Source organism: Erythrolamprus reginae, chromosome 7 (assembly GCF_031021105.1).
Source record: "Erythrolamprus reginae isolate rEryReg1 chromosome 7, rEryReg1.hap1, whole genome shotgun sequence".
Lineage (NCBI taxonomy): Eukaryota > Metazoa > Chordata > Lepidosauria > Squamata > Dipsadidae > Erythrolamprus > Erythrolamprus reginae.
This window is the reverse complement of record NC_091956.1, coordinates 2,657,175-2,682,905: the sequence shown is the minus strand read 5'-3', so window position 1 is coordinate 2,682,905 and position 25,731 is coordinate 2,657,175. Positions and strand designations below refer to the sequence as shown.

The following is a 25,731-nucleotide window of genomic DNA, read 5'->3' as shown; positions in this document are numbered from 1 at the left end:
GACCACGGTGACTCGTTTAACAACGGTGGTAAGAAAGGTCGTAAAGGAGGGATGAAGGTCCCTGAACTTAAGAATCTCACTTAGCCACAGAAATAGCCAGCCTCAATGGCGGTTGTTAAGCCGAGGACTTCACCTGCACAGTAGTACCTCTACTTACGACCTTAATTAGTTCCCTGACCAGGTTCTTAAGTAGAAACGTTTGCAAGAAGCAGCAATTTTTCCCATAGGAATCAATGTAAAAGCAAATAAGGCGTTTGATTGGGGAAACCACGGGGAGGGAAGAGGTCCTGTTTCCTCCCAGGAGATTCCTGGAGAGGCCCCACGGAGGCTTCTCCCTGCCTTGTCCTGCCCTATTTCCTCCCAGGAGATTCCTAGAGAGACCCCACGGAGGCTTCTCCCTGCCTTTTCCAGTTACAGTTTCAGAGGCTCGGGTTTGTAAGTGGAAAATGGTTCTTGAGACGAGGCAAAAAAGCCTTGAACACCTGGTTCTTATCTAGAAAAGTTCGTAAGTAGAGGCGTTCTTAGGTAGAGGTACCACTGTGTTGTCATTGCTTTCAATCCTTGTTGCCCAGCTAGTTTTTGAGATGGTTTTGAAGACTCCAAAGAAAACGTTGACAAACGGTGTGCGTGTATTTGCATATGTGTGTGTATGTGTGCCAAACACAAACCTGGGTGTGCAGCCCTTGCTTGGAGGGACGATCCGGGTTGTGAGAACCAACTTTTTTAAAAAAAATTATTTGGGAGCAAAGAAACAGCTGGCGAAGATCAAAAGGGAGATCTTGAGTGGGTGGGGTTTTTACCCCCTTTTAAGGCAAGTTTAGTCCAACCTGGGCCCTTCCAGATGTGCTGGGCTGACTCCCAGAATCTCCCAGGGGTCCCCAAACATCTGGACGGCACCTGTTTTGGGGGAGAAGCTGGTTTCCAGAGGTGCACTGGCAAAGAACGACAGGTGAAGACAGGTGAAGAACGCAAACAGGTGTCTCCAATCCCCCCCCCCTGCTGAAGAGAAGCAACCAAACGAATCCATTTCATCCCTCCCGGCGAAGACCCTCTCGGGGAAGGAAGAGAGGGGAGGGGTCTTTCGGGAGACCATGGGTTTTTTTAACAAAACAAATACGCCGGGGTGGAGGGGGAGGGCAGAAATTTTTGTCTGTAAAATGCACTTTGATGTTGTTGCTCTTTGATCTTTGCCGAATGTAAACCATGCGTATTTCGAAATTTAAGACTCACAAAAGGAAGTGGAATTTTAAAAGAAACACACACCTACGAATAAGAGCTATTTTACGATTCAGTGTTGAATAAAAGAATCCTGCAAACACGGGGCAGCTTTGTCATTTGGCTTCTTTGGAAAGGGGAGATGTGTGACAGCAACGCAACACCCTTCTCCCACTTGTGTGTGTGTGTGTTTGTGTGTGTATCCTGGTTTTGTACAAAATATATTTTAATCGACAAAGCGTTCTGTCTAGACGAGCCACCGACCAGAATGAAAAGTCCACACACGCTCGCAGGATTATAGAAAAAATGTATATTGACTACAAAACATTCGGGTGAAAAATGGTTAATTAGTTCAAACTCTAAATTAATCCATTCTGGCAGCTTTAATGTTTCTGGGATAAGGACAGGTCCCCAATGGAACCCCAAAACTCATTAGGGAAATTCCTTTGAAGGGATTCCGTCAATCAATTGGACTCACAATTCTCCGTGGTTCTTCAGACGATGGACATTACACGAGTTGGAGCCATTTGAAAGCATAAATTGCTCCTTGGACTCTGAATTTACACACGGTTAATTTTGAGAACATTGTTCACCATGCTCACTTCTCCCAAGACTGTCGCTTATTCATTTATTTATTGGATTTATATGCTGCCCCTCTCTGAGGACTTATATAGTGACCAGGCGTGACCAAGTGCTCCATAGAGCTACTAACGCCAAGACCCTTTCTTTCTCAGATATTCTTGCCTGGACATAGTTTTACTCACCCTTGCATCCAACATGGGCTCATCCTTGTCCTCCAATTCCTCAACGTCCTCTGAGTCACTCCATACCATAACTGGGGGTGTTACAGTCTCTGGTTGGTCCTCAGTCTCCAACTCCTCCTCAGTCTGAGTATCAGAACATTGGCCTAGGATACCAATATGCTTCCGTCTCCCGGTCCTCGAAATCCATCACCAGCTGAGCCAGATGTGGACCACTCACAACAGGTTATGGAAAGCCCACCCTTTTATGTCCATTGCAAGGAGGGCTTTGATGATGTGTATGTAGCTGGCATTCTATTTATTGTCTTCCTCCCTCCTTCTCTCCTTCTTCCCATCCTGTTAACTCTTCCTTCACGTTTTTTCCTTTCATCCATCCCGTTTCCTCCTCTCCTTCCTTCCCATCTCCTCTCCTTCCCTCCATCCATCCCCTTCCTCCCTTGTTCTTTCCCTCTTCCCTTCCGGTTTTTCCTTCCTTCTTTCCAACCATTTCCTCCTCTCCTGTTCCTTCTGTTCTCCTCTCCTTCCCTATCCCCTTCTCTCCTGTTTTCCCTCCTCCCTTTCCCTTTTTCCTTCCTCCCATCCATCCATCTCATTTCCTCCTTTGTTCCTTCCCTTCTCCCTTCCCTCCATCCATTCCCTTAGAAACCTAGAAGATTGACGGCAGAAAAAGACCTCCTGGTCCATCTAGTCTGCCCTTATACTATTTCCTGTATTTTATCTTAGGATGGATCTATGTTTATCCCAGGCATGTTTAGATTCACTTCCTGTGGATTTACCAACCATGTCTGCTGGAAGTTTGTTCCAAGCATCTACTACTCTTTCAGTAAAATAATATTTTCTCATGTTGCTTTTGATCTTTTCCCCAACTAACTTCAGATTGTGCCCCCTTGTTCTTGTGTTCACTTTCCTGTTAAAAACACTTCCCTCCTGAACCTTATTTAACCCTTTAACCTTTTATTTAATTATTTATTTATTTATTGATTTATTGATTGATTGATTGTTGAAAGGGACCATGAAGGCCATCGAGTTCAACCCCCTGCCCAAGCAGGAACCCTATAGCACACCAGTCAAGTGGCAGTTCAATCTTCTCTTAAAAATGTCCAGAGTGTTGGAGTTCACAACGTCCGCTGGTAGGTTGTTCCATTGGTTGATCGCTCTGACCGTCAGGAAGTTCCTCCTTATCTCCATGTTGAATCTCTCCTTGGTCAGCTTCCAGCCGTTGTTCCTCGTCCGGCCCCCTGGTGCCTTGAAGAATAAAGTGATCCCCTCCTCTCTCTGACATCCCTATTTAACTATTTAAATGTTTTAATCGTGTCCCCCCTTCCCTTCTGTCCTCTACTCTACAGATTCTCTCCCTTCTTTCCCTATTTTTTCCTTCCATCCTTCCCATTTCTTCCTCTCCCCTTTATACCTTCCATCCTTCTCCTCTCCTTCCTCCATCCCTCCTTCCCCTCCTTCTATAGCCACTTACAATTCAATGGGGGGCTTGTAGTTCCAAGCCTCCACCCACCCCAAGGACCCCTGCAGCTACATTAAGCAGAAACACACAACATTCACCAAGAGCCTTTGATCTCGGCTGCTTTTCTGAACCTCTCTTAAGCTGCCAAGTAATTAAACCTAGAGGGGGTTTTAAGAAAGGGAGGCTTTTGCCAGACAAACGTCCATTAAGGCGACACAGCGGGGCGCCTGTTGTAAATCTCTCTGCCTGGGGAATTCTGGGAATTGAAGTCAAGAGCCCCCCCCCCCCCCCCCAAGTCTTTTAAATCTTCTCCTTAATGCAGCCACGCCAATAATGCAGTTTCTTTCTGTGGGGAGCATTGCTAAGAAACGAGAAGGCGGCAATTAAAAGAAGTGTTTTCTTCTAGACCCCCAAAAAACTTGGATTAAAATTCAAAATTGTAACATGGTGGGAAAAAGCTTCCAAGAGTGGGGGGGGTCTTTTATTATTATTATTATTATTATTATTATTAGGGAGGGGAAATAAAGGGAAATGAAGGAAAAGAGGGAGGGAAGAAAAAAGGAAGGGAGAAGGGAAATAAAGGATGGAAAAGAGAAAGGGAAAGGAGGAAGCAAAATGGAGAGGGAAGGAAGGAGAAAGAGAAAGGAAGGAAAAGGAAGAAAGAAATGGAGAAAGGAAGGAAGGAAAAGGAAGAAAGAAGAGAAAGAAATGGAGAGAGAAAGAAAGAAAGAAAGAGGGAGGAAAGGAAAACAAGGAAGGGGCAGGAGAAAAGAAGGGAAGAAGAAAAAAGAGAAGGGAAAACAAAGGGAAATGGAGAAAGGAAAAGAGGAAGATAGGAGAGAGGAAAGAAGGGAACGAGAGAGGAGGGAAGGAAGACAGAAAGAGGAAGAGAAGTGGGTGGAAGGAAGGAAGGAGAAAGGGAAGGAAGGAACCTGGCAGAGAAAAGGTGAGATAAAAGTGGCCTTGATGCCATTCTCTCAGGGCAAAGCAGCTCCGGGTCTCCCAGGCCCACCCAACACCCACCACACCCAAGGCCTCTTTTAAGAGCGGTTCAAAAGTGTGCAAAAATCCATTCCACAAAGCAGGGATGTGTGTCTGTGTTTGTTGTGTTGCTTAAGCCTGGCAGGGGGGCATGAAAGCAACTCCCTTGGCAATGATACGGGGAGGGGGCTTCGTGCCAGCCCAGACTGGGCACTGCCAGCAAAGAATGGAAGACGAGAGATGGGTCAGAATCCTCGACTTACGACGCGCAAGGGAGCCCCCAAATTAGCCCCATTGCTAAGACGTCCATCCGGTGACGTTGGTCCCCCATCTTAGGGCCTTTTGTTTGCCGCGGTTGTTAAGTGAAATCTACTGCAATTGTTCAGTTAGTAAACATGGTCGTTAAGCGAATCCGGTTTCCCCTGCCGCTTGTCACCCTGCGATGGTCATAAATGTGAGTCGGCGGCCGAGCGTCTGCATTTTGACCAGGGGGACCACCCTGCAACAATAGTGTGAGAAACGGTCATGGAACCACTTTTTAAAGAGGAAGAGCCTTCTCTGTGGTGGTCCCGGCCCTCTGGAATCAACTCCCCTCCAGAGATTAGAACTGCCCCTACCCTCCTTGTCTTTCGTAACCTACTCAAGACCCACCTGTATCGCCAGGGATGGGGGAACTAAGACACCTTCTCCAGGCTTTTATACTTTATGTTTGGTATGTATGTGTTGTTTGGTTTTAAATGATGGGGTTTTATATGTCTTTTTTTTCTTTTAATATTGGATTTGTTCCACTATAACATTGTTTTTATTATTGTTGTGAGCCGTGCCCAAGTCTTCTGCACAAATCCCAGCGACCGATAAGGTCCCACAGAGTTGGCCTTCTCCGGGTCCCGTCGACTAAACAATGTCGTTTGGCGGGGCGCAGGGGAAGAGCCTTCTCTGTGGCAGCCCCGGCCCTCTGGAACCAACTCCCCCCTGGAGATTAGAACTGCTCCCACTCTCCGTCTTTCGCAAACTACTCAAGACTCATTTATACCGCCAGGCATGGGGGGGTTGAGATATTCCTTCCCCCTAGGCCATTACAAGTTATGCATGGTATGTTTGTGTGTATGTTTGGTTTTATAATAAGGGTTTTTAGTTGTTTTTATTATTGGATTGTACATGTTGTGTTTTATTATTGTTGTTAGCCGCCCCGAGTCTGCGTAGAGGGGCGGCGTACAAATCCAATAAATAATAATAATAATAATTATTATTATTATTATTAAGTGCTGTTTGTAACTCCAAACGGCCACTAAACGAACCATCGCAAACCGAGGACTGCTTGTATTTATTTTCAACAGAAGAAACACCCCCCACCCCCCAAAAAAACCCCACCTGAAGCCAAATTCACATGCGTTAGAAGCATCAAACAGGAAGAACAACTTGGGAGAGGGGAAAAGATTTATTGTGATTGTGGGTTTCAAGCCTCAAAACCCCAATAAATACAACCTAGAGAGCGAGACACCCCCCAATATTCAAGCATTTGTCAAATCTGCAGGTATTTTGGGGGGGGGAAACCAGGAAAGGGAGGCGGAATGAGGCCAAAGGAAAAACTCTTTCCATCATTTCATGGCAGCCAATTACCTCCACAACATTCGGCGCCGAGACGTCTTGTGAATGCGGCAAGTGGCTCTGGTCAGCCACGTGCGAAATTCGGGCACCACAACAGGGGGGAGGGAGTGTGTGTGTGTGTGTGAAGTGGCCTGGTTGTCGCTGTCGCCCCACTGCCTCTCCCACTGCCCCGCGACATCAGCCTGGGCTTTTCAGTGGTTGTGTGGCCGGCCTCGCCCTCGTCCGCGGCCCATGGGAGGGGCGTCCACGGTGGACCGGGGGTTCTTGATGGTCTCGTCCACAGAGACGATGAGGCAGGCGGCCTCGGAGGCGGCGGTCAGCGCGTTGATGCGCACGACGGCCGGTTCCCACACGCAGGCGTCGAAGTTGTCGGCGATGTCTTCGTTGTTCACGTCCACGCCGTACCAGGTGCCTCCCTGCAGGGCGGAGAGAAGAGCGGTGAAGACACCAGGCGCCTCCGACCTCACAGGTCGCCAAGGGAGAGCCGGAAGGCAAATTCAAGGTGTTGGTTATTACCTGTAAAGCCCTGCATGGCTCAGGGCCAGGTTATCTATGGGGCCGTCTCTTGCCACGAGCACGTTGGCCTCCTCCTCCTCCGGGTCACGTCGACTAAGCAACGCGGGTTGGTGGGACCGCAGGGGAGGGCCTTCTCTGTGGCTGTGCCAGCTCTAGGGAATTGACTCCCCCCTGATGTCCATACTGCTCCCACCCTACTGGCCTTCCGCGAGGCCTCCCCAAGACCTGGCTTTGCCAACAGGCCTGGGGGCCATGAACCAACAACAACAGTGTCCAAATTGTGTGAATGTTTACTATGCTTGTTTGGGTTAGTAATTATGCTGTTAGGGTTTTAATTAATAGTTTTATAACTCAGTTTTATATTTGACTTCTTCTTGATTATTTTATATTTTATACTGATGTAAGCTGCTCTGAGTCCTACGGGATTGGGCAGCATAGAAGTCAATTAGATTAGATTAGATTAGATTGATGGATGGATGGATAGATAATGATAGATGATATAGATAAATAGATGATTGATAGATAGATAGATAGATAGATAGATAGATAGATAGATAGATAGATAGATGGATGATAGATATATATAAATAGATGATAGATAGATAGATAGATAGATAGATAGATAGATAGATAGATGATATAGATAAATAGATGATAGATAGATAGACAGATAGATAATGATAGATGATAGATATAGATAAATAGATGATAGATAGATAGATAATGATAGATGATATAGATAAATAGATGATAGACAGATAATGATAGATAGATGATAGATAGAGATAAATAGATGATAGATAGATAGATAGATGATATAGATAGATGATAGATAGATAGATAGATAATGATAGATAGATAGATAGTGATAGATAGATGATAGATATAAATAGATGATAGATAGATATAGATAATAGATGGATGATAGATAGATAAGATAGATAGATGATAGATAGATGATAGATAGATAGATGATAGATAGATAGATGATAGATAGATAGATAGATAGATAGATAGATAGATAGATAGATAGATAGATAGATAATGATATAGATGGATGGATAGACACAGACATACAGACGTGGACAAATGAATGGATGGATGTGGACAGAGATATAGATAGACAGAAAGATATATGTGGATGGATGGATAGATAAGATATATGTGGACGGATAAGATAGATGTAGATGGATGGGCAGTAGCTGTAAATCAAGGACTCCCTAGAACAGCAGTCAGACTGAGCCTCGCAGCATCTGTGCATTTCCATCTTCAAGCCTGTTAATATTTGATTCCTTAAATTCATGCCTGTCACTCACTTGTTGCTAGGCTACAACTACGATTCTCTATAAGATACATAGGGCCACAGGCTGAGGAAAACCGGAAGAGAGAGACTAGACCAAGAGTCCCCAAATGTGACAACTTTCAACACTCCTGGACTTCCAACTCCCAGAATTCTCCAGCCAGAATAGCTGGACAGAATTGAAATCCGGGAGTCTTTAAAGTTGACCAAGTTTGAAGACCTCGGGGCTACACTGACCCCTTCCTTCATTTACAGCTCAAGCCGTTTCTCCGTGGCGCTCACAAAAAGAGATTTAATTCTGAAATAAAGGCAAAGACCGGGATCGCCTGAGAAGATCGAAAGGCCCAGGGTTAGAAATCTATAGAAGCCACCAAAAGGATTTTTCTTTTCTTTTTTTAAAAAAAAGGCTCGCAGCCTGTGCCCCCCCCCCCTTCCAGGGAGCTCACCTGGGCGTGCTTGGCTCGGAGCTGGTTGAGGATGTTGGTGGCGTCGAAGCCGGCGTTGTCACAAAGTTGGCGGGGGATAATCTCCAGGGCTTTGGCGTAGGCTCCGATCAGCAGCTGCTGCTTGCCCGGGATGGTTCTGGAATAATCGCGGAGGTATTTGGAGATTTCCATCTCTATGGCTCCACCGCCGGCCACTACGGAATCGTGCTGGGGAGGGGGGAAAGAAAATCCAGGTTTCTTTTGGGCGGCTGGAATTTGGCACGAATTCAGATCGTGCAGAACGCAGCTGCGAGAGCTATCATGGGCTTCCCCAAATATGCCCATGTCACACCAGCACTCCGCAGTCTGCATTGGTTGCCGATCAGTTTCCGGTCACAATTCAAAGTGTTGGTTATGACCTATAAAGCCCTTCATGGCATCTGACCAGAATATCTCCGGGACCGCCTTCTGCCGCACGAATCCCAGCAACCAGTTAGGTCCCACAGAGTTGGCCTTCTCCGGGTCCCGTCGACTAAACAATGCTGCTTGGCGGGACCCAGGGGAAGAGCCTTCTCTGTGGTGGCCCTGGCCCTCTGGAACCAACTCCCCCCGGAGATTAGGATTGCCCCCACCCTCCTTGCCTTTCGTAAGCTTCTTAAAACCCACCTCTGTCGTCAGGCATGGGGGAAGTGAGATACTCTTTCCCCCTAGGTCTTTACAATTTACACATGGTATGTTTGTATGTATGTTTGGTTTTATAATAAGGGTTTTTTAATATTGGATTATTATTATATGCTGTTTTATTACTGTTGTTAGTCTCTGGAGAGGGGCGGCATACAAATCCAATCAATCAATCAATCAATCAATAATAAATAAAATCAATCAATAAATAAAATAAATTAATTAATAAAATAAATTAAATAAATAAATAAATAAATAAAATCATATGTCTAAAATTTAAATCTAATAAATAAATAAATAAATAAAATCATATGTCTAAAATCTAAATCTAATAAATAAATATGTCCCCTGGCCCTCCCTCACCCAGCCATCCCCACATACTCCCAACCGGCCCTCCCTCTGCCGAAAACCCGCACGACGTGTTACCTTGATGGCCCTTCGAACGATCATGATGGCATCGTGCAGGGAACGCTCCGTCTCGTCCATGAACTGCTCTGCGCCGCCTCGCAAGATGATGGTGCAGGTCTTGGCCTTGGGGCAACCTGTGAAGAAGTTATACCTGCCCAAGAGAGAGAGGGAGGGAGGGGGAGAGAAAGGACTTTCGGTCGAGGAACGGAAAAGGGAGGCTTACAAAGAGATAATTGATATGTATGATTGGTTTTTATATAATGGGCTTTTAACTGCTTTTTTAGTATTGGATTTTGTTGTACAGTGGTACCTCGAGATACGAGTTTAATTCGTTCCGGACCTGGGCTCTTAAGTCGAGCAGCTCTTATCTCGAACGACTTTTCCCCATAGGAATTAATGTAAATAATTTTAATTGGTTCCAGCCCTCAAAAAACTCACAAAGTTAGTCTAAATTATGCAGAAAGACATGTTTTTAATGAAGAAATGTACATGTACATATAAATGAATAATGAAGTTTCTTTCACTTAACTTGTAAACTTTCTTAAACTTTTAAATTTACATATGTTCAACTTCTCTGCCACCCAATCCTGTAGGACAGAGGTCCCCAACCCTTTTTGCACCAGGGACCGGCTTTAAGCGATCAAGAGAGGAATGGGTGAATGAATGGACGGAGGGTGGGAAGGAAGGAAGGAAAGAGGGAAGGGACAGGAACAGAGGAAGGAAGCAAGGAAACTTATGAAAGGGGAGAGTAAGAGAGGAATGAGTGAAGGGAGGGAGGGAGGGAAGAAGGTGGGAAGGAGAAAGAAAAGAAGAAATAGAGGAAGGGAAGGTAAAAGAGAGAAAGAAAAAGAGCAAGAAAGAAAGCAAGAAAGAAAGAAAGAAAGGGGGAAGGGACAGGAACAGAGGAAGGAAGCAAGGAAACTTATGAAAGGGGAGAGTAAGAGAGGAATGAGTGAAAGGAGGGAGGGAGGGAAGAAGGTGGGAAGGAGAAAGAAAAGAAGAAATAGAGGAAGGGAAGGTAAAAGAGAGAAAGAAAAAGAGCAAGAAAGAAAGCTGCAAGCACCCCCCCGAGCCCCCCAGGCCGGCTGCAACCTTTTAAAACACGCGCGCCGCTTCGCAGCTGTCTCCTGAAGCCGAACGCGGAAGTTAGCGTTTGGCTTCAGGAGACAGCTCCTTGGCGCTTGTATCTCGAATTTGGGCTTGTAAGTAGAACAAAAATATCTCTCCCCTCCCAGCTCTTATCTCGAGTTGCTCTTAAGTAGAGCAGCTCTTATGTCGGGGTTCCACTGTACTGTTTTACTGCTGTTGTTAGCCGTCCCGAGTCTTCGGAGAGGGGCGGCATACAAATCCAATAAATAATAATAATAATAATAATAATAATAATAATAATAATAATAATAATAATAATAATTGGTAAAAATGCAAGGATGCTTCGATTCCTGACATGGAAGGACAGTTGCCAACAGTTCAATATATGAATGTTGGGTTAAAAAATGTACAAGTATACAATATGACCTGAATACTGCACAAGTCAGAAAGAGGGTCCTAGGGTGCCGGCAACAGTCTGGTTTCCGGAAGACGGCAGCTCGGCTCGGCCCAAAATTCAGAAGCGCAAACAAGGCCCTAATAAGTCATTGCGATCTTCTCCCAAGGTTGCAGGACGGATGCGCTGGGCGAGTGGGGTTTGTATCCAAGGGTTTTCCAGTGTGCCCCCCCCCCCGCCCCCTGACCAACTGCCCCTTACCTCTCCCCTCCAATCTGGGCCTCTTCAAAGAGGGCGCAGCGTCCGAGGACGTCGTCCGTGAGTGCGTTTGCACTGCTCTGGATGGATCCCCCACAGGCCTGCAGGGACAAAACGGATCCTTTTTGAGTGCAACGTTTAGAAACATAGAAGATTGACAGCAGAAAAAGACCTCATGGTCCATCTCGTCTGCCCTTATACTATTTCCTGTGTTTTATCTTAGGATGGATCTGTGTTTATCCCAGGCAGGTTTACATTCAGTCACTGTGGATTGACCAACCACGTCTGCTGGAAGTTTGTTCCAAGCATCTACTACTCTTTCAGTAAAAAAATATTTTCTCATGTTGCTTTTGATCTTTCCCCCAACTAACTTCAGATTGTGTCCCCTTGTTCTTGTGTTCACTTTCCTACTAAAAACACTTCCCTCCTGAACCTTATTTAACCCTTTAACCTATTTAGAAACATAGAAGATTGACAGCAGAAAAAGACCCCATGGTCAATCTCGTCTGCCCTTATACTATTTCCTGTATTTATCTTACAATGGATATATGTTTATCCCAGGCATGTTTAAATTCAGTTACTGTGGATTGACCAACCACATCTGCTGGAAGTTTGTTCCAAGCATTTACTACTCTTTCAGTAAAATATTTTCTCACGTTGCTTCTGATCTTTCCTCCAACTAACCTTCTTCTTGGGTTCACTTTCCTACCAAAAACACTTCCCTCCTGGACCTTATTTAACCCTTTAACCTATTTAAATTTTTCGATCGTGTCCCCCCTTTTTAGAAGAGCTGTGAGTGTGTCTGTTTGTGTACATACACTTTATATAATAGATAATGTATATTTTTGTGTACCTGTGTGAAATATACATGTCCACATATGGCATATATATACATAGAATTAAAGAGCATATTTTGGATGTTCGGTAATTATTATTATTTATTATTATTTATTAGATTTGTATGCCGCCCCTCTCCATAGACTCGGGGCGGCTCACAATAACAAAGACAATGTAACAAATCTAATAATTTAAAAAACACTAAAAGCCCCATTATTTAATAGTAAATAGAGAGGGAAATTGTATTTCTTGGAGGCCACCCTAACTCAAACTCTTGACGTCAAGTTGGCCACCTTTAAGCCCGTCACATGACCTTTAAGCCACCTGTGGTCACATGATAGGGAAGCCACTCCCAACTGGTCACGTGGCCGGCCAGCCACACCCACAAAATAAGCCAAGCCCACAGCATGGCAGTTAAAATTTTGGCAGCCCATCTCTGCCCTCCACCCACAGGGCAAAGGGGCCGTTACCATCATGGTCCTCTTCAGGTCTTCTTCCGAGACCCGGCCAGCGCAGAACATGTCCCTGTCGGCAAAGTACTGAGTGGCCACGTCCCCGATGGGCAGCTTGGACAGGATGACTTTGGCCCCGGATTTGTGGAGCTTGTCCAGCTTGTCGTACAGGATGTTCCACTCGGCGTCCACAATGGCCTGGTAATCCTGTGGGAATCAGAGGGGGCAAAGGTCAAGATTAGGCGCCACAACCCAGCCCTAGAAATAGCGTTAACTTTTATGAGCCGGGGTGGCGCAGCAGGTAGAGTGCTGTACTGCAGGCCACTGAAGCTGACTGTAGAGCTGAAGGTCAGCAGTTCAAATCTCGTCACCGGCTCAAGGTTGACTCAGCCTTCCATCCTTCCGAGGTGGGTCAAATGAGGAGCCGGATTGTGGGGGCAATAGGCTGGCTCTGTTAAAAAGTGCTATTGCTATCGTGTTGTAAGCCGCCCTGAGTCTAAGGAGAAGAGCGGCATAAAAATTGAATGAATAAATAAATAAATTTAGGCTTGCTGTATTTTTCGAGGCTGAAAATTCGAGTGTGTCTCATACATGGGGCTTCCTTTGAAAAGTGTTCAGAAACTTCAGATCGTGCAGAACGCGGCCGCGAGAACCATCATGGGATTGTTGTTGTTGTTGTTATTATTATTATTATTATTATTATTAGTGCCTTTGTTGCCCCAATCCACCCCCTGTTCCCGTGCAAGCGCATAGGCCTCACTGAAGCCTGGGACGGTGAAAAACGGCCAAATGGGCAAACAGGAAGTTCAGAAAAATGGACTTCCTGTTTGCCTGTTCGGCTGCTTTTTGTACTCTGGAGCCCACAGGAAGCTTCCCTGAAGCCTCCAGAGGGCAAAACGGCCTTCCCCAAGGCCGAAAATCAGCTGGCAATACCTCATAACACGCGCATGCCACAACTTAGACGGGCTACAAAAATGATGGAAGGCCTTAAGCATAAAACTGATCAGGAAAGACTTCATTATTATTATTATTATTATTATTATTATTATTATTATTATTATTATTATTATTATTATTATTAAATTTGTATGCCGCCCCTCTCCGTAGACTCGGGGCGGCTCACAACAATAACAACACAATATATAACAAATCTAATAATTAAAAGTCACTAAAAAACCCTTATTAAAAGAAAACATACACACAAACATACCATGCATAAACTGTATAGGCCCGGAGGAGATGCCTCAGTTCCCCCATGCCTGGTGGCAGAGGTGGGGTTTAAGGAGTTTACAAAAGACAAGGAGGGTGGGGACAACTCTGATCTCTGGGGGGAGCTGGTTCCAGAGGGTTGGGGCCACCACAGAGAAGGCCCTTCCCCTGGGTCCCACCAGACGACATTCTTTAGTCGACGGGACACAGAGAAGGCCAAATCTGTGGATTTATCTATCACGTCTGCTGGAAGTTTGTTCCAAGGATCTACTACTCTTTCAGTGAAATAATATTTCCTCACGTTGCTTTTGATCTTTCCCCCAACTAACTTCAGATTGTGTCCCCTTGTTCTTGTGTCCACTTTCCTACTAAAAACACTTCCCTCCTGAACCTTATTTAACCCTTTGACATATTTAAATGTTTCGATCATGTCCCCCCTTTTCCTTCTGTCCTCCAGACTCTACAGATTGAGTTCATGAAGTCTTTCCTGATATGTTTTGTGCTTAAGACCTTCCACCATTCTTGTAGCCCGTCTTATTATTATCATTATCATATACCTCTCCACAGACTCGGGGCAGCTCACAACAATAATAGCACAATATATAACAAATCTAATAATTAAAAGTCACAAAAACCCCTTATTAAAAAGAAACATACACACAAACATACCATGCATAAACTGTATAGGCCCCGGGGGAGATGTCTCCGTTCCCCCCACGGCTGCCGTTCTCAAAAGCCCCATCCCCAAAAAAGAAGCCCAGGCCTCACCGCCACATTCTGGACTCTGACTTCCGCGTTGTCCTTTTCGGCTTTGAGCTCCAACTCAATGTTGAGCAGGGCGATCTTGGGCGACTCGTACTTCTTCGGCTGCATCTCAAAGCCGGCGTAGGAGAAGGTTTTCTTGAAGGCCACGCCGGCCACCAGCTGCGAATCCTGGGGGGTGGACAAAAGGATGAAATGACTCAAGGGGGGGGCAGCTTCCAAAGACATCTGGGTCAGCCCTGCCCTTGGTTCTGCTTTGGCCTGTCCGGATCGGAACAAAGGGAGAATCCACGCGCTGAGATTTCAAATAACACCCTCAAAAAAACCAAAGGGAACACTTAACCAACACAATATAACAACTCCCAAGTCAATCCAACTTCAGTGAAATCAGACTGTCCACTAAGCAGGAAGCAACACTGACTGACAATCAATTTCACCGGCTGTTGTGCATATTCAACTTGGTGCAGAACATTCAGAGAGAAAGAGAGAGAGAGAAAGAAAGAAAGAGAGAGAGAGAAAGAATAGAGAGAGAAAGCAAGAAGAGAGAAAGAAAGAGAAAGAAATAGGGAGAGAGAGAGAAAGAGAGAGAAAGAGAAAGAAAGAGAGAAAGAAAGAAAGAAAGAAGAGGGAAAGAAAGAGGGAGAGAGAGAGAGAGAGAGAGAGAGGGAGAGAAAGAAAGAAAGAAAGAAAGAAAGAAAGAAAGAAAGCTAATGTTCACATCCCTCAGTAAGATAAGGGTTCTTCAGTAACACAATTCTCCAGGTTTTTCTTGCACAGCTGCATCTCTGCCCAATGAATTTAGAAGCATAATAGCAGGTTGCCAGCGTGGCATTTCTGGAACCCCAAATCTAGGACTGCCACCATTACGAAAGTTGCAAAACCACACCCTGTTTACCCAAAAACCCTCCTTTATATCCTGTCAACTGTTTCCTAGAGATACAACTGTCTAGACTTTCTTCCATAGAGATATACCACCTTCTAGAACTTTTCGCATCAAGACATTCCTGTCTGCTTCATGACCTTCTGACCCGGGCACCTAACAGGGCAGTGATGGTGAACCTGTGGCACGGGTGCCACAGGTGTCACGTGGAGACATATCTGCTGGCTTGCAAGCTTTTGCCCCAGCTCAGCTCCAACGTGCCTGTGTGTGCGCCGGTCAGCTGATGTTTGGCTTCCAGAGAGCCTCCGGGGGACGGGGGAGGGTGCTTTTACCTTCCCCCGGCTCCAGGGCAGCCTTTGGAACATGAGGAGGGTGAAACACAGCAGAAACAATCTTTGGACAGCCCCAGTTTCACAATAAAACCATCAAGAAGTGCTGGTGGTAGAAACATAGAAGACTGACGGCAGAAAAAGACCTCCTGGTCCATCTAGTCTGCCCTTATACTATTCCCTGTATTTTATCTTACAATGGATATATGTTTATCCCAGGCATGTTTAAATTCAATTACTGTGGATTTACCAACCACGTCTGCTGGAAGTTTGTTCCAAGGATCTACTACTCTTTCAGTCAAATAGTATTTTCTCACGTTGCTTTTGATCTTTCCCCCAGCTAACTCCAGATTGTGCCCCCTTGTTCTTGGGTTCACTTTCCTATTCCTGGTCATCCAAGACCTCCCTTTCCAGCTACCCCCCCACCGGAATCCTACCTCCAAAGCTCCGCCTTGCACTTTCTTGATGCCAATCATTTTGATCTGCAGCAGTTCGTCCAGCGTCATGACCGCGTCCACCACCATCTTGCCAAAGAAGTCCTTCTGGTGGGCAATCAGCTTGGAGCTCAACGCGGTGCTGGCGCACTTCTCCAGCAGGCCTCTCAGCTCTCTACGGGGAGGGAGGAAGAGGAATGTCGCTTGGTGGGACCCAGGGGAAGAGCCTTCTCTATGGCGGCCCAGGCCCTCTGGAACCAACTCCCCCCAGAGATTAGAATTGCCCCCACCCTCCTTGCCTTTTGTAAGCTACTTAAAACCCACCTCTGCCATCAGGCATGGGGGAATTGAGATCCTCTTTCCCCCTAGGCCTTTACAATTCTATGCATGGTATGTATGTATGTATGGTTGGTTTTTATATTAATGGGTTTTTAATTCGCTTTTAGTATTGGATTATTATTGTACACTGTTTTATTGTTGCTGTTAGTCACCCCGAGTGTCTGGAGAGGGGCGGCATACAAATCCAATAAATGAATGAATGAATGAATAAATAAATAAATAAATAAGAGGAGGAGAGGGGAGAGTTTGCACGGCCGTCCAAAGGCTTTAAGGCAGGGGTGCCAAACTCAAGGCCCGGCTCATGGGGGTTCCGGGAAATAGCAAAAGACCCTGTGCCCCCTTTGGCTGCAGGAGGTGTCCATCCCATCTCCCCCCCCACCCCCTTGTGTTAAGGAGTATGCAGTTATCAAGGATACACACACACACAAAGGAAATGGGGAATTGTAGCAGAGTCAGTAGACACGAATAATGGTTCAGTCACACAAACCACATACGTTAAAGCATATAAAATAGTATTTACTTTAGCAAATATCGTAGTCAGTTTTAACAGTCCAGTCATCCAAGGTCAAATCAGTCAATAACTCTGAATAGATTAACATGTTGGTCATGACCTTTAAAGCCCTACATGGCATTGGACCAGAATACCTCCGGAACCGCCTTCTACCGCACGAATCCCAGCGGCCAATAAGGTCCCACAGAGTTGGCCTTCTCCGGGTCCCGTCAACCAAACAATGTCGTTTGGCAGGCCCCAAGGGAAGAGCCTTCTCTGTGTCAGCCCCGACCCTCTGGAATCAACTCCCCCCAGAGATTAGAACGGCCCCCACCCTCCTTGTCTTTCGCAAATTACTCAAGACCCACCTTTATCGCCAGCCATGGGGGAACTGAGACACCCTCCCCCAGGCTTTTATATTTTATGTTTGGTATGTATGTGTTGTATGGTTTTAAATTGTTGGTGTTTTAGATATGTTTTATTTTAATATTAGATTTGTCTCACTGTTATATTTTTTTGTATTACTGTTGTGAGCCGCCCCGAGTCTTCGGAGAGGGGCGGCATACAAATCTAATAAATAATGATAATAATAATAATAATAACAACAACCATACTCCAAGCCTTACTTGTACAGCTTACAAATACATAAACTATCATCAAACACCACAGCTCCTCCTACAGCAGTCACAATGAATCAGCACATAGCAGAAAAACACTCACGCTTCTGGCTCCTATTAAAATCTAATTCCATCAAATAATACCCCACAAATTAATTTCTTATCGCTTTCTCTTCATCTCCTCTTAAAAAAACCTCCTACCCATGCTTAACCCTTTCCTTCCATTTAATACCGCAGCTTGTCACTTTCTCTAAATGCACAACAACAAAATTCTCTTTTTACTCCATATCTTATCCATAAAACAAATATTTATAAAGTCTCAACACTGTCAAACTTTTTACTAAGTCTGCCCTTCTACTATTCCTAATAGTTTTCCCCCATCATTCCTATCACCCATTTCCTCCCTCTTCGGACTGTGTGACTGTAACTTGTTGCTTGTATCCGAAGATTTTTATTAATACAGTGGTACCTCGACATACGAGTCTAATTCGTTCCAGACCCGAGCTCGTAAGTAGATCAACTCGTATCTCGGACGAATTTTCCCCATATGAATTAATGTAAATAATTCTAATTGGTTCCAACAAACGGAATCGCGGAAGAGACCGAGAGCCACTTACACTGGGTCGGTCTTCTTGATGGTGACAGCAATCTTCTGGATCTTCTCCACTGCCTGTCAAACGCAAACAAGGAAGGGGGTCAACTGAGTTTCGAAACCACCCGAGGAAGGCAGGACACGCAGGGACGTACTTCCTAACAGTGAGGACAATTAACCAGTGGAACGGCTTGCCACCAAAAGTTGTGAGTATTCCACCACTGGAGGTTTTCAAAAAGGGACAGGACAGCCACACTTGCAATTTCCATTGCTTTGTATATCTTGAGTTATCCCATGCCAAGAGTTGTCCACCTTGATTATTTTTGTTTTTTTCTTCTCCTCCTCTTTCGGTGATGCCAAACCCCCACCCCACCCCCCCAGGAGCCTATTTGCCCATCACCTTTTCGAGCGTTTGAGCAGGTCCATTTTCCCGTCGCCGTTTCAAGGGGAATCCCCTTTTCAACCCTCCCGAGGCTTCCCTGAAACCCCCTTATTCTTCTGCTCCTTAGATACAAGGGTTTTTTTCTGGAAGGGAAGGGAGGCCAAGCGGACCGGCCTGGCTTCGGCTCACCAGCTGGGTTGCCACGCGGAAAGCACGGATGATGATCTGGGGGTGGAGGCCTTCTTCTACGTAGGGCTTGATCTGCTTCAGGAATTCAGCGGCCAGGAGAGTCACCGACGTGGTGCCGTCCCCCACCTGGGGAAGAAAAGATCTCGGCATCAGAGAAAGCTCAGGGGTTCACCCTCCGTCCCTTCCCCACGCAGAAGCCCCCCCCCAAGGGAGACCACACCAAAACCAGAGATGCACAGAATGACCTTAGAGCGATGAGACAAAAGAATCTGAAAACTAGTTAACAGGGCAGACTTTACAAACGGTTAAAAACAAGGACAATGAGATCTAAGAGGTGTAAATACTAAATATCAATTATATATGAACATATATGTACATATATAGATATTATTACAGATAACAAGGAACATGTATAGAAGAGTAAGAAAATAAAAATATTCATACGTATGAGAGATGTATAAATAATATTTATGTGGACATTAATGAACCGATCTTCAGGTGTAATAAATGACAACAATATAGGTTTGTATGTAGGTTTGTTATGTTATACAGTGTTCCCTCGATTTCCACGGGGGACGCGTTCCGAGACTGCCCGCGAAAGTCAAATTTCCGCGAAGTAGAGAGGCGGAAGTAAATACACCATTTTTGGCTATGGACAGTATCACAAGCCTTCCCTTAACATTTTAAGCCCCTAAATTACCATTTCCCATTCCCTTAACAACCATTTACTCACCATTATTACTGGTACTCACCATTGAATAAGACACTTAGTGATCCTGATATTTATAAACATAATTATTTATTAACAATTTTTTTTTTTTTAATTTGCAAAAATTATTAGTTTGGTGTTGACGTATGACGTCATCGGGCGGGGAAAAACGTGGTATAGAAAAAAAAACCACGAAGTATTTTTTGATTAATTTTTTAAAAAAACTGTGGTATAGGCTATTCGCGAAGTTCGAACCCGTGAAAATCGAGGGAACACTGTAAAGTAATAATATTTTTAAAAAAATAAAAGTCATAAGATTCCCAGATTTTCCCTTATAGATGCAGACTATATTTATACGTGGCATTTCTATTGCAATCCTGCTTCTTGTGATACAGAGAATTTAAATTCAATCATATGGGGTGCATTCTTAATAATAATAATAATAATAATAATAATAGTTTATTAGATTTGTATGCCGCCCCTCTCCGCAGACTTGCAAGATTTATTTCTTTATCATTCCTGCAAGAATGATAAAGAAATAAACTTCTTTTCTATTGTTCTTTTGGGCTCTTGTCTAATTATATTGTTGGGCTTATCTCACAATCTGGACGGACGGAGAAGCTGCAGAAACAACCCACCCCCAGTTCCAACTCCTTGTTCCCCAGCCCACCTCGGCGTCCTGGGACTTGGCGATGTCTACCAGCGTCTTGGCCGCGGGGTGGACCACGTCCAGGAGCTTCAGGATGGTGGCGCCGTCGTTGGAGATGGTGGCTTTGCCTGCAAAGATGGACAGCTGCCAGACCCGCACACAGAAGAAAGGGCGTTTCGATGCATTGGGACATTCGAGCAGCGAAAGAGTGGCGTCAGTGGAAGAGGCTTTTAATTTAATTTTAAAAATGTGCTTTTGGGGTTGCGTGTTTCAGTTGTGTGTGTGTGGGGAGGGGGATAATTTCAGGAAATTGCCAGGACTTGTAAAAGAGTAATCCATAACAAAGGTAGTCCTCAAGTTACAACTGTCCGGATATATGCAGAGTAACGCGGAAGGACTAGTTAAGATACCAGAATATATTGTGGAAATTAAGGAACCAGATAAATGATGAACACACATTTGTAGAAAACAAGTTTTACTCTTCAGTGCAAAATAGCTTCTGCTTTGGTTTTCTATATACAGCGTTGTAGCTGGCTCTGGCCCAGCTCCTGCCCCAGGGAATGGGGAGGTGGACGCAGGGGAAACCTCAACATGTCACAGGCCTGTGTTATTGCCGACAGAGTCAGTTCAGAGTTTAGTTTCCTCGGACGAAGAAGAAGGTGGGAGTGACTCGGCAGAGGGGGGCTTGGCACACAGCCCAGGCAGTCAATCTCCCTTATCTTCCTTTGATTCGGATGATGACGTTTTGGACCCACGCAAGCGCAGAATTATGCGTAGAAGAGACCAAGGACATATTACAGGAAATAAGGGAGGCCACCTGTGTTTGGGATGGGGCTTTAGTAATTAGGGCTGCTGCTATAAATAGCAGCATGTGGGTTTGGCCATTGTGGAACAGTACAGTGGAACCTCGACATACGAGCAGCTCTACTTACGAGCTACTCGAGATAAGAGCTGGGAGGGGAGCGACATTTTTGTTCGCCTCCCGAGCTCACATTCGGGATACGAGCGCCAAGGAGCTGTCTCCTGAAGCCGAACGCTAACTTCCGCGTTCGGCTTCAGGAGACAGCTCCTTGGCGCTCGTATCCTGCGTGTTTTAAAAGGTTGCAGCCGGCCTGGGGGGCTCGGGGGGGTGCTGGCAAGCCCCCCAGGCCGGCTGCAACCTTTTAAAACACGTGCGCCGCTTCGCAGCTGTCTCCTGAAGCCGAACGCTAACTTCCGTGTTCGGCGGCAGCGGGTTTTTTTGTTGTTGCACGGATTAATTGACTTTACATTGTTTCCTATGGGAAACAATGTTTCGTCATACGAGCGTTCCGACTTACGAGCCTCCTTCCGGAACCAATTAGTCTCGTAAGTCGGGGTTCTACTGTATCTGATCGGAGTTCGTCAGGAATCCTGTGTTTTCTGGACTTTGTTGCTTTTTCACACCTTTGAAAACAAAGCAGAGCAACGTGTGTGTGTGTGTCTCACTTCGTTGGAAGAAGGAGGGGTGTGAAGTTTCTTCACAGCTGCTAGCTAAGTACTTAATGACTGCTTAAGGGAAATTGTACAGACTAAAAAAAAATTTCTGAATTTCGATCCCATGACCGCAAGAATGATACAACAACCCTAAGTATGGAAACTCAACTTTTTTCAGTGCTGTCGTAAGCTTGGTCACTAAATGAACCGTTGTTAAGTCGAGGACTACCTCTATTAAGACAGGGCCCATAAAGGCTCCCTACAACGGTAAAGCAATGGTCTAAAGACCAGGGGTCTCTCCAACTTTGGCCACTTTTAAGCCAGGTGGATTTTAATTCTCAGGGCTGACTGAGGAATTTAGGAGTTTGATGTCCACCCGTCTTAAAAGTTTCTTGGCAATGGGGGGGGGGGGGGTTTCTCGGTCCGCACCAGCCTCACCTCTGTCGTCCACAATGAGTTTGTCCATGCCCCGGGGGCCCAGCGTAGTCCGGACGGCTTCCGCGATCACCTGGCAAGCGCTGATGTTACTGACCAGCTGCGGGATCCCTTGGGAAGTGTCGGTGCCTTCCTTCAGCAGGATGACGGATGCGGGCTGCAGGTTAGAAACAAGGGTGGGTCACAGGTCAGGGGTCGCGAGGCCAAAAGTAAAATATATTTTACTGCATGTCCAAAACGTTACCCTTCCCCACATTTATCCAGCCATTTTTGCCATGGGAAAGGCAGAAAGCAGCTTAGTAGAAACTACAACATTGTCTTAAGGAATGTGTACCATGTTTCCCTGAAAATAAGAGCCTCTCATATATTTTTTTGAACCCTGAAATAAGCGCTTGGTCTTATTGCCATGCACTCAAAAGCTCAATTGGCTTATTATCAAGGGAGGTCTTATTTGCATGGAAACAGGATAGATGGTGTTGTGGTTAGCTCTGGCCCAGCTCCTGCCCCAAGGACTGTGGATGTGGGGGAGACATCCACATGCTGCAGGCCTGTTTTGTCCCCCGGTGGAATCTGATGATGAAGGCTCCTCTGACCAAGAAGACATGAGTGACAGGGAGGAGGAGAGTGGGGCAGACAGCTCAGAAGGAGATCAATTATCTCTCTCCTCCTTGGATTCAGAACAAGAGTTAATGATACAGCCACGCATGCGGAGAGCGATGCATAGGCAGCAACAACTGAGAGATTATTATCAAAGAAAATGAGGCCACCTGTGGTTGGGTGGGGCTGTGGTCATTAGTGAGGCTGCTATAAAGAGCAGCCTGTGGGTTTGGCCATTGGGGAGGATTATCTGATCATTGTGTTTCGTGACTGCTTTACTGACTTTGACCTTTTGTGTGCTGATTTTTCCCCGCTTTGAAACTAAACCAGAGCCAAGTGTGTTTCACCTTTTTGAAAGAAGAAGGACTGTGAATTGCCTCACAGCTGCAAGCAAAGTATCTCAGAACTGATAAGGGACTTGTACAAATTACCAGTTTGTTTGGAGACGAGTGCTCTTTGCTATACCAAAAGAGGGCTTAGGTTAAGTGAATTTTCAGTATAAAGAACATTGTTTTGAGTTTTCAAACGTGTGTGTGTCTGAAATTTGTACCTGTGAATTTTTGGGAGGATTCTACCAGAGAGCCCGACAGAACAGATGGATAAATAGATGATGGATGGATGGCTAGAGATAGATAGATAAGATGATGGATGGATGGATACTGCGTTTCTCCGAAAACAAGACCTCGTCTTATATTTTTTTGAACCCTGAAATAAGCACTTGACCTTACTGCCATGCACTTAAAATCCCAATTGGGCTTTTTATCACGAGAGGTCTCCCAAAGCTTCCTTGCACCGAGTCTTGGTTGATTTTAATTTTTAATTCTTAATGATGGAAGTTTTTTTTTTCATGTTTAAACATTTTATATTGTGCTTTTGTGTTGTTGGAAGCTGTCGAGCGAGATGGGCGGCATGTACATTTCAAATCATAAAATAAATGCATAATGCCAGTTTTAAAAGTGTTATATTATATATTACAGGTTTCTACTTTTCCTAGAAGATCCTCAAGTGAATGGACAGATGATGGATAGATGCTGGTAGATAAATAGATACTGATAGGTAGGTAGGTAGGTAGGTAGGTAGGTAGGTAGGATGGATGGATAGATAGACTGACTGACAGACAGACCGACATAAATGCAGACAGACAGATAGATAGATATAAATACAGATAGATATAAATACAGATAGATATAAATACAGATAGATATAAATACAGACAGACAGACAGAAGGAGGGAGGAGGGATAGATAGATAGATAGACATAAATACAGATAGATAGATAGATAGATAGAGAGAGAGAGAGAGAGAGAGAGAGAGAGAGAGAGAGAGAGAGAGAGAGAGAGGGATCCATATTCTCCCCACCTTACTGGCCCCTTCCACAAAGCTATAGAGACTTGGGTATTTATTTATTCATTTATTTAATTCGACTTCTATGCCGCCCAATCCCGGAGGACTCAGACTTGGGGCCACTGATTGAATGAGGCATCGTTTAGATCCCTCCATAAGAGATGTATGGTTTTTATTAGGCTTTTGTAACTATTCTTTAACTGTCCCTTTAAAACGCTATTAAAAATCAATCAATCAATCAATCAATGAATTAGACAAACAAAAACAAACCCATGGCTTCACCTCCTTTTTCTGAACAGCATATAGCTTAAGAAGCAGAACTAATTCAATAGAGTAGAGAAAAGAATAGAATAGAACAGAACAGAATATAGAATCGGATAGAATTCTTTGTTGGCCAAGTGTGATTGGACACACAAGGGATTTTGGTGCATAAAAGAAAAGATACATTTATCAAGAATCATAAGATACAATACTTGATGATAGTCCCGCTATCAATAAGCAATCAAATCATATTAGGTACAATATAAATTGTAATACAAGCAACAAAGTTCCATTCATACAGTCATTAGTGGGAGGAGATGGAAGATAGGAACAATGAGAGGATTAACAGTAGTGCAAGCTAAGTAAATAAACTGCTCAAAAAAATAACAATAAAGGGAACCCTTAAACAACACAATATAACTCCAAGGAAATCAAACTTCTGTGAAATCAAACTGTCCATTTAGGAGGCAAGGCTGATTGATCATCAATTTCACAGGCTCTTTTGTGCACATTCACCTTTGTACAGAACAAAGGATTAAATGAGAATATTTCATTCATTCAGATCTAGGTTGGGTTCTTTTGAGTGTTTCCTTTTTTTGAGCAGTATAGTTTGATAGTATTGAGGGAATTATTTGTTTAGCAGAGTGATGGCATTTGGGGGGGGAAAGTGTTATTGTTTTTCAAAATTATTCCATCGACGTTTATTATTATTATTATCATCATCATCATTATTATTAATTATTATTATTAATTAGATTTGTATGCCGCCCCTCTCCGCATCCATTAGTTGCATGTAATAAATTAGGGGAAGATCCCATCTTCCATCCTTAGTGGTCCCTTTTGCCTGGCCTGGGTTCTTTTAATTCTTAATGCTGAACGGTTTTAACGTGTCATCATTTTGTCTATTGTTGAAAGCAGCCCAGAGTCCCTTTGACAGCGAGGTGGGTCTATCATCACATTTAAAAATAATAATTAAAAAAAAAACCCTACTGGGGGGAGGAGAGGGCCCTGCCTCATCTGCCAAGGCGAGAACACGCTTCATACGCCTTCACACGTGCAGCCATCCCCAATACCTGTAGCTCACAAGCTGTCCTGCCCTGAATTCCTATTGGAGACTACATCTCCCACAATGCCTCGCCGCAAAGCAGCCACTCCGTTAAAGGCGCCGGCCGCCCCAGAGGCTGCCGGGAGTTATAGTCCAGCCCTAGCCGCGTGTAGCCCGTTGACTTTCAGCTCCGCTTAAAGAGGCCTCTATAATATTTGTAGGGGCGAAAGCAACCGGCGAGGCTCCCGCGTTGGGCTCCCGCCCACCGGCCACCCGGCCGGCTTTCCATCGATACCGGCTCCCTCTCGCAAGGAAGCCTCTCCCGAGGAAGGGAAGGCCACCCGCGAAGGGAAGGACGCCCGACCCGCGGAGGATGGCGGCGGATAAAACGCGGCTCTCCCGCCGCTTTCTCCCCGTCACTCACCATCATCTTGGCGGCGGCCCTGGGCAAACGGTCTCCTCCTCTCCAGAATGCACCGCGGTCGCCTGGAAACTTCGCGTGGGCGGGGCCGGAGGGAAGGGCGGGGCTTTTCGAGGGACGGACGGACGTGACTCTCGTAGAGAGGAGGAAAAAGAAGAGCCCTTCTCGCACGGATAACTTGCGAGTTCATTTTAAGATATATTTTAAA

At 45.1% G+C, this 25,731-nt stretch overlaps 2 protein-coding genes across 2 annotated transcripts in view; one reads left to right on the top strand and one right to left on the bottom strand.

Annotated features, from left to right (window-relative positions):
- PCED1A (PC-esterase domain containing 1A) overlaps positions 1 to 25,731 on the top strand; it is a 405,386-nt gene that overhangs the window by 267,526 nt on the left and 112,129 nt on the right. The gene's annotated exons all lie outside the window — the stretch shown is intronic.
- Positions 5,836 to 25,636, bottom strand: CCT7 (chaperonin containing TCP1 subunit 7). Its single transcript, XM_070756841.1, has 12 exons — positions 25,527 to 25,636; positions 21,859 to 22,012; positions 19,987 to 20,093; positions 18,608 to 18,733; positions 18,062 to 18,114; positions 16,002 to 16,173; positions 14,362 to 14,526; positions 12,403 to 12,591; positions 11,099 to 11,196; positions 9,373 to 9,505; positions 8,287 to 8,493; positions 5,836 to 6,440 (listed from the first exon to the last, which is right to left on the bottom strand). The coding sequence occupies exons 1-12, from the start codon at positions 25,530 to 25,532 to the stop codon at positions 6,216 to 6,218; spliced, it is 1,635 nt and encodes a 544-aa protein (XP_070612942.1). The 5' UTR covers positions 25,533 to 25,636; the 3' UTR covers positions 5,836 to 6,215.